A 12,026-nucleotide genomic window follows, 5' to 3' on the forward strand; every position below is an offset into this window, starting at 1 on the left:
GAGAGAGAGAAACCGACGACTCGCCTCCAACTACCCATAATGTGACATAAGATTACGTACGCTATTGCTGTGCGTACAGAAACTGACCGACTGTCGCCGCCGGGCGCCGTATGGTAATACAGTGCTCCGGGAGCGCCTGTATGAGGTGACAGCCGCTGGGCAGCCGTGTGCTACATATCACACAACCCCCCCCCCCCATCCACCGTTCAGATAGTTCCATCATATCTTAGTAACGTGGATGACAAGAAGAAAACAAATCCGGCTTAACAGACTATATATTTTCCCAAGCCGATCTGCCCAGCAGACACACTCACATGTTTTACTTACGCAACGTAAAAGGCGCAAAATACCATTGTTACCAGCGTCCCATAAGGCCCAAAGAAACAAATAAACCAACCAACACACTAGTACAGCCCTCTCCAGCCTCCCTGCCTTCCAGCCACCCCCCTCCCCCCACTGACCGGCTTGCCATCCTCCGACACCTTCACACTTTGACGGAGGCGTCTTCAGCCACTGTGAGCAGGAGGCCGCTCTCCAGAGCCACGTCCAGGCCGGTGATCCAGCGCGCATGCGCCGTGACCTCGGCGCGCACCTGGCCCGTCTGGCGGCTGAAGAGGCGCAGGTGGCCCGAGCCGTACACGGCCACCACGTACTGGGCCGTCAGCGTCAGGCCGGTGCACGCAGAGCTGGCGAGGAGAGGGGGATGTGAGAGAGTGACTGGGAAAAAACGAACAGCGAACGTAGCGTGTGTGGGGGCGGGGAGGGGGAGAAGCAGGGGTGTGATGAGCTGGATTTGGGGCGTCCAGACTGCCCAGACTGCGAAGGTCTTCAGGACACATACGAGGATCAGAAGCACGGCACAGCTTACGGGTGGGTGATAAAACGTTATTAGTTTACGGGACTGGCCCATCCCCAGCCACAGTTGAGTCAGAGGTCAACCAACCCATTCCCAGCTAATGCGACGTCCACCTCGTAGTGGTCCATCTACCGGACCAACACCCCCCACTGGTCCATCTGTCACCCACCCGTAGTGGTCGATGTGTCACCCACCCGTAGTGGTCGATCTGGCGGACCTTGGTCAGCTCGCCCGCCTTGCCGGCCCACTGGACGATGTTACCGCTTTGGTCGGACGAGACCAGGTGACACTCGTCCCCGGCCAGAGCGCAGATGGCACTGGCGTGCAGGCGCGCCCGCTGCGCCAGGTGGGGCGCGCCGGCGGCCGCGTCCCGCTGGAACACCAGCAGCGAGCCGTCCGAGGTGCCTGCCGGCGCCACAGGGGTGGTGTTAGGGTCTGGTCATACATCAGGCCGTCACACGCCGCCACAGGATACCACCGGGATGCACCAGCGGGTATCAGACGGCGCACCGCGACAGGGTAGTGGGGTAACGGGGGCGAGCAAATGGAAAACGAGGGTAACCACGAACCAATGGCGGAATTACGAGGGCCAGAGACTGACTAATGACAAAGGTAAGGAGTAACGACGGCCCAACAACAATGGAACACTGATAAGAAAATAACGAACTATCTATTGTAAACTATGGAATAAAAACGCAAAACACGACGATGATGCACGATCTCGATTGTGAAGGATGCACAACAGGAAGCAACACTAGCATCACAACAGCGCGTGAACGTATCAGCCAGGTGCACATTTTCCTGAACACACGTGGAGACGAAACTGCTGGGGAAGGGGGCTTAGTTTTAGGGAAGATGTTTACCTTCAGTGAGGTAAACATCAAAGGGACAATCAACTTCTAGCTTATATAATAACTGGTGCGATGACAGCTGAATGGTGCAGCAGTGGTAGCACAAAACAGTAAAACTACGCAACATTGAGAAATAAACCGTGCCTCGTGTCCGCATCACCAGTTGTCTCCAAAGCAGAAATGATACGGGAAAGGCCTCTCAAAACACATTTACCAACTCTTTTACCACAAACGGCTTAGCACTGGACCCGGCAATTATTCCGTTTTGGTCTGCCGTTCTCGACTCAGATGACAAAGCCGACCACGTCATTGCCCGCTGATCTCCGCGAGACGGTCGACAACCGGATGGACAGCGATAACACCTCCCGTCCCTTACTACGAGGCCAAAAGGTGCAAGAACTGAATCGGCCCTGTAAGTGTACTCATGCATGGAGCAAACATCGCTGCAAAACGAAAAAAGCCCGGAACTTCTCTGCCATGCATTCAAGCCAAACTGAAAAGCTGCAAACAGAGCCAGTGAGGTGCCCTCAGCAGACGCGCTCGGCAGTACGGGCGAGCGGAGCACCCACCGACACAGGCCTTTCCAAGGAAGGTGGCGATGCCGCGTGTGAAGCTGCCGCCGCCGCCCTCCTGGCTGAACGGGAACGAGAAGAGCAGACTGGCGCCGTGCTCGTCGTAAAAGTCCACCCCGTTGGAGGCGGCCACCACCAGGTAGGTGGTGCCGCGCAGCTCGCACCAGCGCACCTGTCAGGCCGGCCAGCATCCCGCACAGTGGAGGTGGGCACAGCAAATGGGACTCTGGCGAGCCAGTGATGGGGAAAAGGAACGATCAGGCACCAGCTCTGAGGGGCCAGACGATTCCAATAAATTACCTAGCTTATCGGACTGATTAAAAGCACAACCATGAACCAACTCAACTCCTCTTATGTGACTTCCCTCCCATTTGGCTACGTCACGATTTACGGCAAACGGGGTGCACTCCGTCCCCCTAGGTATCTCTCCCTTCCTTACCTGCATTACTGAGTGGGCGCCGTCGCTGGACCGGCCAGCCACGGTGCGCGTCTCTGCCCGGTCCCCGTCCAGTCGCAGCAGGCAAACCTGGTTACCATGCGGCCAGGCCACCCAGGTAGGGCCGTCCGCTGACCTCTGCACGGCCAGGCCATTAGTAGCCGCAGCACAGCCGTGGGCCATCAGCAGGGACTTCTCTTTCTCATACATCCTGATCAGTCTCAGAACTGTGGACAGACATTGGTTACCATGATTGATGGATAGGTTGTTATTCTTTCAAATACTTGGATCATGGATGGCTATTTGGCTGCAAATATTTGAATGGTTACATGGATGGTTAGGTACCTGACTGACTCAGGACAAGAAAGCAGATCATGACCAAGGTCATGGTCAGTTTTTCTTACATCTTAGCTAGGTTTAATGTTAACAATGCAGATCGCAGGTTGTCAGTTTCAAATTGTGAGGCAAAAGTTAACCAAGTCATTATAATCTGGCATTTTACCTACCAACTTTACGATAAGGCTTCAACTAGTAAATAAGTGAAGTAGTGGCAGGGAAACGACGCCACAAAAACGACAAAAAACACCAACTTCGAGTGTTCCTTGTGAATAGTGAGTGTGTGCAGTAAAAAAATGAGTTACCACAAAATCAAAGTTCGGCCATAGACGGTAGGGTACCAAAGAAAAGATCACGAATGAATATATTCTCAACTTTTTGGTCGATGACAGTAATTTATAATGAAGTTGCAAAACACTCGAGTCTCATTCTGAAACCACTAAACACGCTACCAAAAACTCCCAATTCACATTGAATCATAAAGAGTATAAAAAGTGATGCAAAAGTAGCCGCACTAGGAAATCATCCTTTCGATTTTATATTGGACAGAAAATGACGTCAACACTACAGCGCGTTTGTAAAGCAATCTGAGCAATACTTTTCATCCATTTTATCACGAAATATTTTACAAACTCGATCAAAAGATCAATATAACTTAGAAAAACACTATCGATTGAAGTAATAGTCCCTAGTTTGATTTATAACTCGTAAATTTGAATGAAAATTGCGCATAAAACAAAGAAATGTATGACGTCATCTCCTAACCTTCTTCATGCCTTTTACAATCCAAGGGATTCCCATTTTCCATTCCTTGACTCGGAGGTGTAGCGTTTAAAATCTTGGGCGACTCTCTCGTAACTTTTTGGTGTATTTCTCGCTTTGAATTTTAAATATATTGATATTATCGCATCTGGAGATTAAAGTCAATTACGTCCAGTATGGTTATGGCTGACAAGCCTACGGAAAACGGTGTCCGATCGAGGGTATCCACTCCTATCGACTATGAGTCTCCGGACAGCATCAGTGGTGCCAGTGACATAGAAAAGGAGTCGGAAAGTGAGGGAAAGATCAAAGTTGGCCAGGAATATCAGGCAAGAGTGCCTGATTTGTTGCCATCAAATCAGAGGAAACCAGAAAAATGCACTGAAAGAGGACTTCTGATGTGGGCACCAAGCTCCAAGGCATCTGATGAGATGCTTGAAAGATACTTGAAGAAGTCAAAGGAAAAGTACAATTACACCTGTGAACAGGCATTGGGAATGCTTTTCTGGCACAACTACAACTTTGAAAAGGCAATGGCAGATCTTCCAAATTACACACCTCACCCAGAAGAGTGGACTGTTGAGGATAAGGTTCTGTTTGAGCAGGCATTCTCCTTTCATGGAAAGAACTTCCATAAAATACATCAGATGCTTCCAGACAAAAGCATACATTCACTGGTGACTTATTACTACTCCTGGAAGAAATCAAGATCAAGAGCCTCACTGATGGATAAGCAGGCAAGGAAGCTTGCCGCCCAAAGGGAGGACGGCAACTATCAGATTTCAGATCAGAGCAGCGACAGTGATGATGAAAACAAGGACTCAAGTGAGACAGATAATGGTGGCAAAAGTCAGTGCTCAAACTGTGGCATTGCTTGCCTGATCACAAACAACACTCAAAAGGGCCTGATGTGCAATACATGCTACAACTACTTCAAGAAGAATGGAGCACTGAGGCCAACCATTGGTCCAATCAAGGGAGAAAAGAGGGACAGGCCCCACTCAATGACCCGCAAGAAGTCGCAGTTGCCAAAGGGAATGCATGTGAACCATGAGGACCTGATGCAGTGTGCCAAGCCTGATGGGGGTGATACCATCATTCAGACCATGGAGCAGGAAATCACTGGGCTGAAGAGGCACATCCAGAACAACAAGCAGACCATCAGCATGCTGAAGAGGAAGTCCTGGCTGAACGTCGCTCCCTACAGGACATCTGTGGAGGCCTCTGTGAAGATCAACGCCAGATGGACCAACGATGAGCTCCTGCTGGCAGTCCAGGGTGTCAGGAAGTATGGCAAGAACTTCAAGAGCATAGCAGAGGTGATTGGCACTAAGACAGAGCAGCACATCAGGATGTTCTTCACCAACTACAAGAGGAAGTACAACCTGGACAGTCTGATCAAAGAGTTTGAAGAGGAGAATGGCCCCATTCAAGATGCTGATACCAAAGTAAGTACCAGCTAGAGTTTTCAGGTTTACAGGGATTAGATATGCTTACATATTCTATGCACCCATGAAGTTTTTGATATTTTTCCATTTTTAAGGAGATGCTAGTTTTTTGCCAATGTTTTGCCAACACTTTGCTTGCTAAATACAAGGTACAGCTCAACACCTGAACTAATTTTGCACTATATGGTGGAGCTATACATATAAGTGTGTATTCCAACTTCCATGTCCCTTGCCTATTTATTGACTGTCATCTCATTGGCCTTTCCAGATGGAGGTGGATGCCCCAGCCAGCACTGGCTCTTCAGTGAACAGCAGTGGAGGCAACAGCTCCCCCGTCACCACCACAGCAGGCAGCAAGCAGAGCTCGCCGGCAGTCTCCCGCCACTGACCCCGGGACAGGCCCAGATCCTAGCTAAGTTTACTACCTGTCAGTCATGTCTGTGGCAGGGCTGCATAGAGACAGAGTGTCGCCCATCCTTGCCAGATTGCTGGAGATGGTTGTCAGTTACCTCCAGGGTGAGTGAAGCTGATGAATATACACTTATCATGACAGATAAACTGGTGTCAGAGTTAATGCACAGGAAAATGTCATTGTGGTGTGTGTGCTGTCTCTAGGGTAAAGGACTGTGAGGTGTCTCTTGTCAGAATATGCTGCTTAGAACAAGTGTGTTTGTACAGCTAGCCCTGTGACCCACAGTAGGCTCTGCCTGCTCTCTGGAGAGTATGCCCTGTCTGAATGTACCAGAAATATGTATCGGTGGTTCTCTGACGCCCATCATATCAGAGATTTCTAATGATGGTGTCAAGAACCAAGGGTTATCTGTAGACATTTGTGTGTACGAGTGTTTGAGTATGTTGTATAGTCCATAAAATGCTGACAAGCTGTGTGCTCCTGAGCATGGAACTGACTTGTTCTTGAGCATGACAGGCCTGTGTGGTGTGACTATTAGTAGATTTTGTACCGCAACATTTAGAGAATATCTGCTTTAGGCTATTTGGTCTGCTTAGTGTGCTCCCATTATTGTAGTGGTATAGGTATGTCTGGCCAGAATATAGGGTATGGTATGAATCTTATTTATGCATGCGTGACTGCATAGCTGAGATAGGTAATATGTAACATTATGGAAAAGTAAGCATTATTTCAAAACCATTAGGTTAAAGTGTGTGTGGACCCATTTATAATAGTAGTGTGAATAGTGACTCAGCGTGTCTGTCTCGATCGGTGTACCAGTATCGTGGAACTGCTACACCGTCATACACCGTACCCCTGCCCGATTTCCTCCCAGTCAGAGAGACTACTTCCTTTTCCACTGGAAGCAGTCTGCGAGGGCGCCTACTTACAGTCCAGCCCGCGTCACCGGAAAGTTGAGCTTTAGGTTAGACGATTGTGTGTGGGTGGCCGCCGGACGTGTGCAGTTTTTCACCCAGAGAGATGACTGACCTGCACTCGCGAGATGCGAGGTTCGTAAGTGAAATGACGCATGCTGATGTGAGGTGTGCCTGGGACCTGAGTTATGTGCGCCTGTTACGTCCGCCGGACAGCCAGCGCTGGTGACGTCGCTGTCCCCTGTGTAAACTCTGTAAGATCGTCACGGTTATGGTCCATCCGTCCGGCCTCGCTGGCGGCAGCTCAGAAACTGGGCGGCACTCCACCCCCGTAACAGCCGTGTCTATCGGGTTACGAGTGTGTCTCCAGCGGGCGGCGGGACCGGGCAGGTCTGTCGGCCTATCGTGGAGAGACTGCACCCTCCGACTAGCCCGGCACGGGGACGGAGGGAGAAGGAAGCTCGACGAAGGACGGAGGAAGCCTGTCTCGGCCTTACGCTTCGTTCGGCATTGCGTGGCCGCTCTACTACTCACTTGTTTGTATGCGTGTAAGTTTGTGTGTGTGTGTGTGTGTGAATTTTTGGTTTGACCCTCAATATACGGAAGGCCTGTATGTGCGTGTGGTGACGTCAGTGAGCAATGTGGATGTGGGTGCCGGCACAGTGGAACGATCGTTGTTTGATGGCATATGTTGTGTGTACCGAGGCTTGCAAGACATTGTTCCATTGCTCAGATAACCCCGCCCCCTTCCACTACTTTATTCAAGTGTTTTGACCTGTCGACGGACCTACAATGCTAGGTGTTTTTAAACGCACGTGTTCTTGACATCACAATTTTGAAAATGGTGGAACCACTTGGGTGTAGACACTCCGAATCAACACGTTAGTGCGTGCTTGGCTTCACAGCAATCACAGGCTTCAGATATGACTTGCCACCCGTGGAATCGAACAGCTCAGTAGATTTTGTACCAGGCCTTGTGCGGTTCCCTGTTTCCGACCGTCGGCAGCAGACGCTCTCTGCTGGCGGGCGGTGGGCGCATCCTGCTCCAGAGCCACTCCAGGACGAACAGACCGCCACTGACTGCCACAGCCAGAGGCACCAGCGCCAGGACTGCCACCAGGTCCGCCAGCGACAGCGGACGCACGGCACCGACCGCCGCGCAGGTGACGCCCTCCTCCGTCAGCCAGCGGGTCCGCAGCCGGTTCAGCAGGCCCGACTCGGCGGTGGCCAGCAGCGCGGCGTTCAGCCGGACGCGCAGCGCCGGCAGCCGCCGGGTGACGGCCATGTAGGTGGGCACCAGGTGGGCGGGCAGTCTTTCCGACATGGCCGTCAGCTGGCAGCTGGCCGGGCCGAGTATGTCCCGCAGCCAGTGCGAATCGCCGTACACCAGCACCCGGTCCAGTCGTCCGCCGACCTCCGGCAGCGCCTCCAGGTCGACGTGCCGATCCCGGCGGCTGACGCGCAGGGCCAGCGCGCGCCGCTCGGCGTCGCTGCCGGCGGCCCACTCTGTGACCATGCCGTGGCCGCGGGGAATGCTGAAGGTCCAGTCGGGCTGGTCGAGGAACTGACGCAGGCTGGTGATGGGCGGCGCGGGGGGTCGCTCCACGACCAGCTGTGACATCAGGTTGGCCGTGTAGCTGGCGTGGATGACGGTGCTCAGCGCCCAGCAGAAGTAGGTGACGGTGCGCGCTGCCAGCGAGTCGGGTGTCACCGACCAGCCCTGGCGAACCACCGTTCCAAAACAGGCCAGGAGGCACGGCACCCAGCCCAGAGCGGCCACCGTGTGCGGCGTCTCGGCCGACCCGCGACTCAGCCGAACGGTGACTCGGAGCGCGACGGCGAGTACGAGCAGGGCGGCGAGCAGCGCCCACCAGACGTCCGATCCGAGCGGCGCCAGCAGCGACTGGGCAGCGGCAGCGGTCAGCCGGGGAGCGTCGGTCGCGCCGCGCGCCACGTAGAACGTCTCCCGAGAGACACTTACCGGCACGGCGTCTAAGAAGGCGACCGCGCGCTGTCGGCGGCCGAACATACCCAGCCAGCTGAGCGCCACGTCAGCGCGGCCGTGTACCAGCTCTCCCACCAGGCCGGTCCACGAGCCGTTAGCTCCCTCCTGGCCGTACCCACCCTCGAGCAGCGGCGTGATCTCGTACTGAAGCCGCGCCTTCTGAGCGATCAGCTGCCACAGCTCCCAGAGGAAGCCGTCGAACTGGCAACAGGAGCCGTCCGGCCGGCGCTCGATGAAGAAGTACGGAGGGTCGTGCAGAGCGGCAACGCGTACCGTGCCGATCTCGGCGTCTTCGAGTCCTGCCCGCAGTGAGGAGTTGGGCGCCAGGTGCGGGCTGTCACCTAGAACCAGAGCCATGGTGGAAGACGGATCGCGCAGTCGAGAACGGCCAGTGAGACGGCTCCCAGGCGCCTGACACTGCAGATACCCAGCGGCAGACTGCCACAAAATGTACTCAGACGCCTTCTGAGCGCTTCACTGAGCGGTGCCCTCGGACTTCGTGCTGCTGCTGGAATTTAGCCTGTCTGCTTTCGGTCCGACTCTGCAGATCAGAAAGGGGAAATCTGATGGATTGTTCGGATCGGATTCCAGTGGTGAGGTCGGGTTCGACTCGGGCGATCGGCTCGGCCTGGTGGGTGGTGCGATCGGGTCGGTGGCCGCACCGAGTCTACCACTGTAACGACTCGTGTCCTTAGTACCATCAGCAGCTCATTAATCGACCAGGCCTGACCACCAATGATAACACCCCGTGTCGAACCACTGACCCCCGACCCAGCCTGTCATTATGTAGGGGACTCAGTGCGGGCGGACCTCTGCCAGTGGGCGTTCAATGAGATATGGTTTTCCTTTATTTTAAACTGACGCTCGCCGTAGGGTGCGTGTGGTTTGCGTGCTCGTCCGCCAATGTTGACAGACGGTCAACACTGCTTATTCCAGCGCTGGTCAGGGGACAGAGCGGCCTATTAGCGGCCGGTGGCTCTGTTGGTCGGAAGACTGTCCCGACGACAGGTCACGTCCTGATTGATGTGGGTGACCCGAGTCCGACACTGACCACCCGCGGCCGCCCCACGGATACATCATCGCAACTGACAGCCTATAGCGGGCCTCCAGGGACCACCTGGTAGCTTCCAGAGCCATCTGGGCGTACGCATTAAACAGGCAGTAGTAGGCGGGCCTGGGGCGGGTGTTTACCAGGTCCATCGGTGAAACACCGGAGCAGGTACGCATGTAGCAGAGCTAAACTATCCAAAAGAAAGCGGGGAATGTCGCGTCCTTGCACTCCAAATTTGATCATCCTTGCATTTGACAGCCCAAATTCAGGACTCAAATTATAGTTCGTAGATGAATAATGGCATGAAGAGCAATCGCTCAATCGTATGAGCAAAGCGCTCACACTCGTTTATCGAACAATCCATTCGAACCTCTATCGACTGCACGATTCCATCGCCCACCAAAAACCACATCTCTGAACGGTCGTCAAGTTAGATGTAAGTGAATCCTAATCTATAATCTAAGATTCGGAATCAGGTGAGCCCCTACGATTTGTACCAAATTTGGTCAGTGGATAGTACGTAACGTCCTGATTACGATGCACCCAAAATCTAAGCTCGGCCCGCCATATTTACGAAGTTACGGATGTTTTAATTTCAAGGTCATTCGGGAGAGCCCCTGCAATTTCCGTCAAAATTTGTGTACGGACACTCTAGATGCTCTTCATTACGAATATCACAAAATTTAAGCTCGGCCCGCCATATTTACGAAGTTACGGAGGTTTGAATTTCGAGGTCATTTGGGTGAGCCCCTGCGATTTCCGTCAAAATTGGTAGACGGACATATTACATCCTCCTCATTACAAATATCATAAAAGTTAAGCTCGGCCCGCCATATTTTTCAAGTTACGGAGTCACAAAGTTACGGAATTTCAAGGTCATTCGGAGAGCCCCTCCGATTTTCGTCAAAATTTGTATGCGGACACATTACATGCTCCTCATTACGAATATCGTAAAAGCTAAGCTCGGCCCGCACTATTTCAAAAGTTACTGACGTTTGAAACTCACTGAAATTCAAACATCTCTAACTTTTGAAATAGTGCGGGCCGAGCTTAGCTTTTACGATATGCGTAATAAGGAGCATGTAATGTGTCCGCATACAAATTTTGACGAAAATCGGAGGGGCTCTCCGAATGACCTTGAAATTCCGTAACTTTGTGACTCCGTAGCTTGAAAAATATGGCGGGCCGAGCTTAACTTTTATGATATTTGTAATGAGGAGGATGTAATATGTCCGTATACCAATTTTGACGGAAATCGCAGGGGCTCACCCAAATGACCTTGAAATTCAAACCTCCGTAACTTCGTAAATATGGCGGGCCGAGCTTAAATTTTGTGATATTCGTAATGAGGAACATCTAGAGTGTTCGTACACAAATTTTGACGGAAATCGTAGGGGCTCTCCCGAATGACCTTGAAATTCAAACAGCCGTAACTTCGTAAATATGGCGGGCCGAGCTTACAGGGTGTCTCAGAAATATCCGGACACTTTGTTTTCTCGTATTTCTGCTCTCTCTGTCCGTCATGGAGCTGTATGAATTTAAAGGTTGGGTAAATACCAACCTGAGACCATCGTGCGCCCCACCCGTCTGCCATTCGCCGCTGATCTTGACCCGGCCGGTCAGTAGAGGTCGGGTCACAGAACAGTGCGTTGGTGTATCTGAGCGTCAGAGGGGTATGGCGAAAAACTACAGCACCTCGTTTCGTGGCAAAGCTGTGGGGATGGTGCATGGAGGGATGAGGCCCAAGATGGGCTGCAGGCAACTCAGCATCAGCCGAAGCCAGCTTTACCTCTGATTAAAGAGAGAGAAGCTGGGCCAGGGGCTCGCCAGTCAGCCCGGTCGTGGTCGCAAGAGCACGCTCCATCCGGTGGGGAAGAGAGTGATCAAGATAGCAACTGGTAAATGGCATCAATAGATCCGAAAACTCTCGAGACGGCTCACCAATGCAGGCTACAAGGTATCCCCTGCAACAGTTCACCGCTATCTCCGCGAAAATCTAGGGATGAGGCCGCTGAAGCTGAAAAATCGCCAAAGCTAACTGAAAAACAGCGTGCTGACCGTCTGAAGTTCGCACGGGAGCAAAAAAACTGGTCAGTGGAAGACTGGCAGCGGGTCCTGTGGTCGGACGAGTCGCCGTACGAGCTGTACCACCCGCCAAACCGACAAAACGACCGCGTGTGGGTGGCCAGCAGCTCAGACGTGCAGACCGTCCCCACTGTCAAGCACTCTGCGAAGGTGCATGTCTGGGGAATGATGTCCCACCGTGCGCTCTCCCAGCTGCACGTGGTGCCCCCAAAAGTTGTCATCAACGGAGAGTATTACCGAGAGAACATCCTCGCCAAGGATTGTCTGGACGCCATCCACCGAACGGCTGAAACAGGCG

At 52.8% G+C, this 12,026-nt stretch overlaps 3 protein-coding genes across 5 annotated transcripts; 1 reads left to right on the forward strand and 2 right to left on the reverse strand.

Annotated features, from left to right (window-relative positions):
• Positions 1 to 463: 463 nt before the first annotated feature.
• LOC122392135 (WD repeat-containing protein 54-like) lies at positions 464 to 3,593 on the reverse strand. 3 transcript variants are annotated; one of them, XM_043386704.1, is made up of 5 exons: positions 3,426 to 3,593; positions 2,719 to 2,942; positions 2,277 to 2,451; positions 1,051 to 1,261; positions 464 to 686 (listed from the first exon to the last, which is right to left on the reverse strand). In XM_043386704.1, exons 2-5 carry the CDS (start codon positions 2,923 to 2,925, stop codon positions 485 to 487), a joined length of 795 nt encoding a protein of 264 aa, XP_043242639.1. In that variant the 5' UTR covers positions 2,926 to 2,942; positions 3,426 to 3,593; the 3' UTR covers positions 464 to 484. The 3 variants fall into 3 exon arrangements, with proteins under 3 accessions (XP_043242639.1, XP_043242638.1, XP_043242640.1); XM_043386703.1 differs by having other exon boundaries at positions 3,222 to 3,593; XM_043386705.1 differs by lacking the exon at positions 3,426 to 3,593 and adding an exon at positions 3,306 to 3,310.
• A 264-nt stretch (positions 3,594 to 3,857) lies between these two features.
• On the forward strand, positions 3,858 to 7,200 carry LOC122392136 (REST corepressor 1-like). Its single transcript, XM_043386706.1, has 2 exons — positions 3,858 to 5,261; positions 5,530 to 7,200. Exons 1-2 carry the CDS (start codon positions 3,990 to 3,992, stop codon positions 5,647 to 5,649), a joined length of 1,392 nt encoding a protein of 463 aa, XP_043242641.1. The 5' UTR covers positions 3,858 to 3,989; the 3' UTR covers positions 5,650 to 7,200.
• A 339-nt stretch (positions 7,201 to 7,539) lies between these two features.
• Positions 7,540 to 8,949, reverse strand: LOC122392123 (glutamate receptor ionotropic, kainate 4-like). Its single transcript, XM_043386681.1, has one exon. It carries the CDS (start codon positions 8,947 to 8,949, stop codon positions 7,540 to 7,542), a length of 1,410 nt encoding a protein of 469 aa, XP_043242616.1.
• Positions 8,950 to 12,026: the final 3,077 nt, after the last annotated feature.

This window comes from Amphibalanus amphitrite, unplaced genomic scaffold (assembly GCF_019059575.1).
Source record: "Amphibalanus amphitrite isolate SeventyFive unplaced genomic scaffold, NRLGWU_Aamphi_draft 000470F_arrow, whole genome shotgun sequence".
In the NCBI taxonomy this organism is placed as follows: domain Eukaryota; kingdom Metazoa; phylum Arthropoda; class Thecostraca; order Balanomorpha; family Balanidae; genus Amphibalanus; species Amphibalanus amphitrite.

Coding starts and splice junctions, on each gene's coding strand:
- LOC122392135 (XM_043386704.1), bottom strand. CDS start 2,925: ATGTATGAGAAAGAGAAGTCCCTGCTGATGGCCCACGGCTGTGCTGCG. Junction 1,262..2,276: donor CCTTGGAAAGGCCTGTGTCG/GTGGGTGCTCCG, acceptor TGGCGCCGGCAG/GCACCTCGGACGGCTCGCTG. Junction 687..1,050: donor CGCCAGATCGACCACTACGG/GTGGGTGACACA, acceptor TCTCCTCGCCAG/CTCTGCGTGCACCGGCCTGA.
- LOC122392136 (XM_043386706.1), top strand. CDS start 3,990: ATGGTTATGGCTGACAAGCCTACGGAAAACGGTGTCCGATCGAGGGTA. Junction 5,262..5,529: donor TTCAAGATGCTGATACCAAA/GTAAGTACCAGC, acceptor TGGCCTTTCCAG/ATGGAGGTGGATGCCCCAGC.
- LOC122392123 (XM_043386681.1), bottom strand. CDS start 8,949: ATGGCTCTGGTTCTAGGTGACAGCCCGCACCTGGCGCCCAACTCCTCA.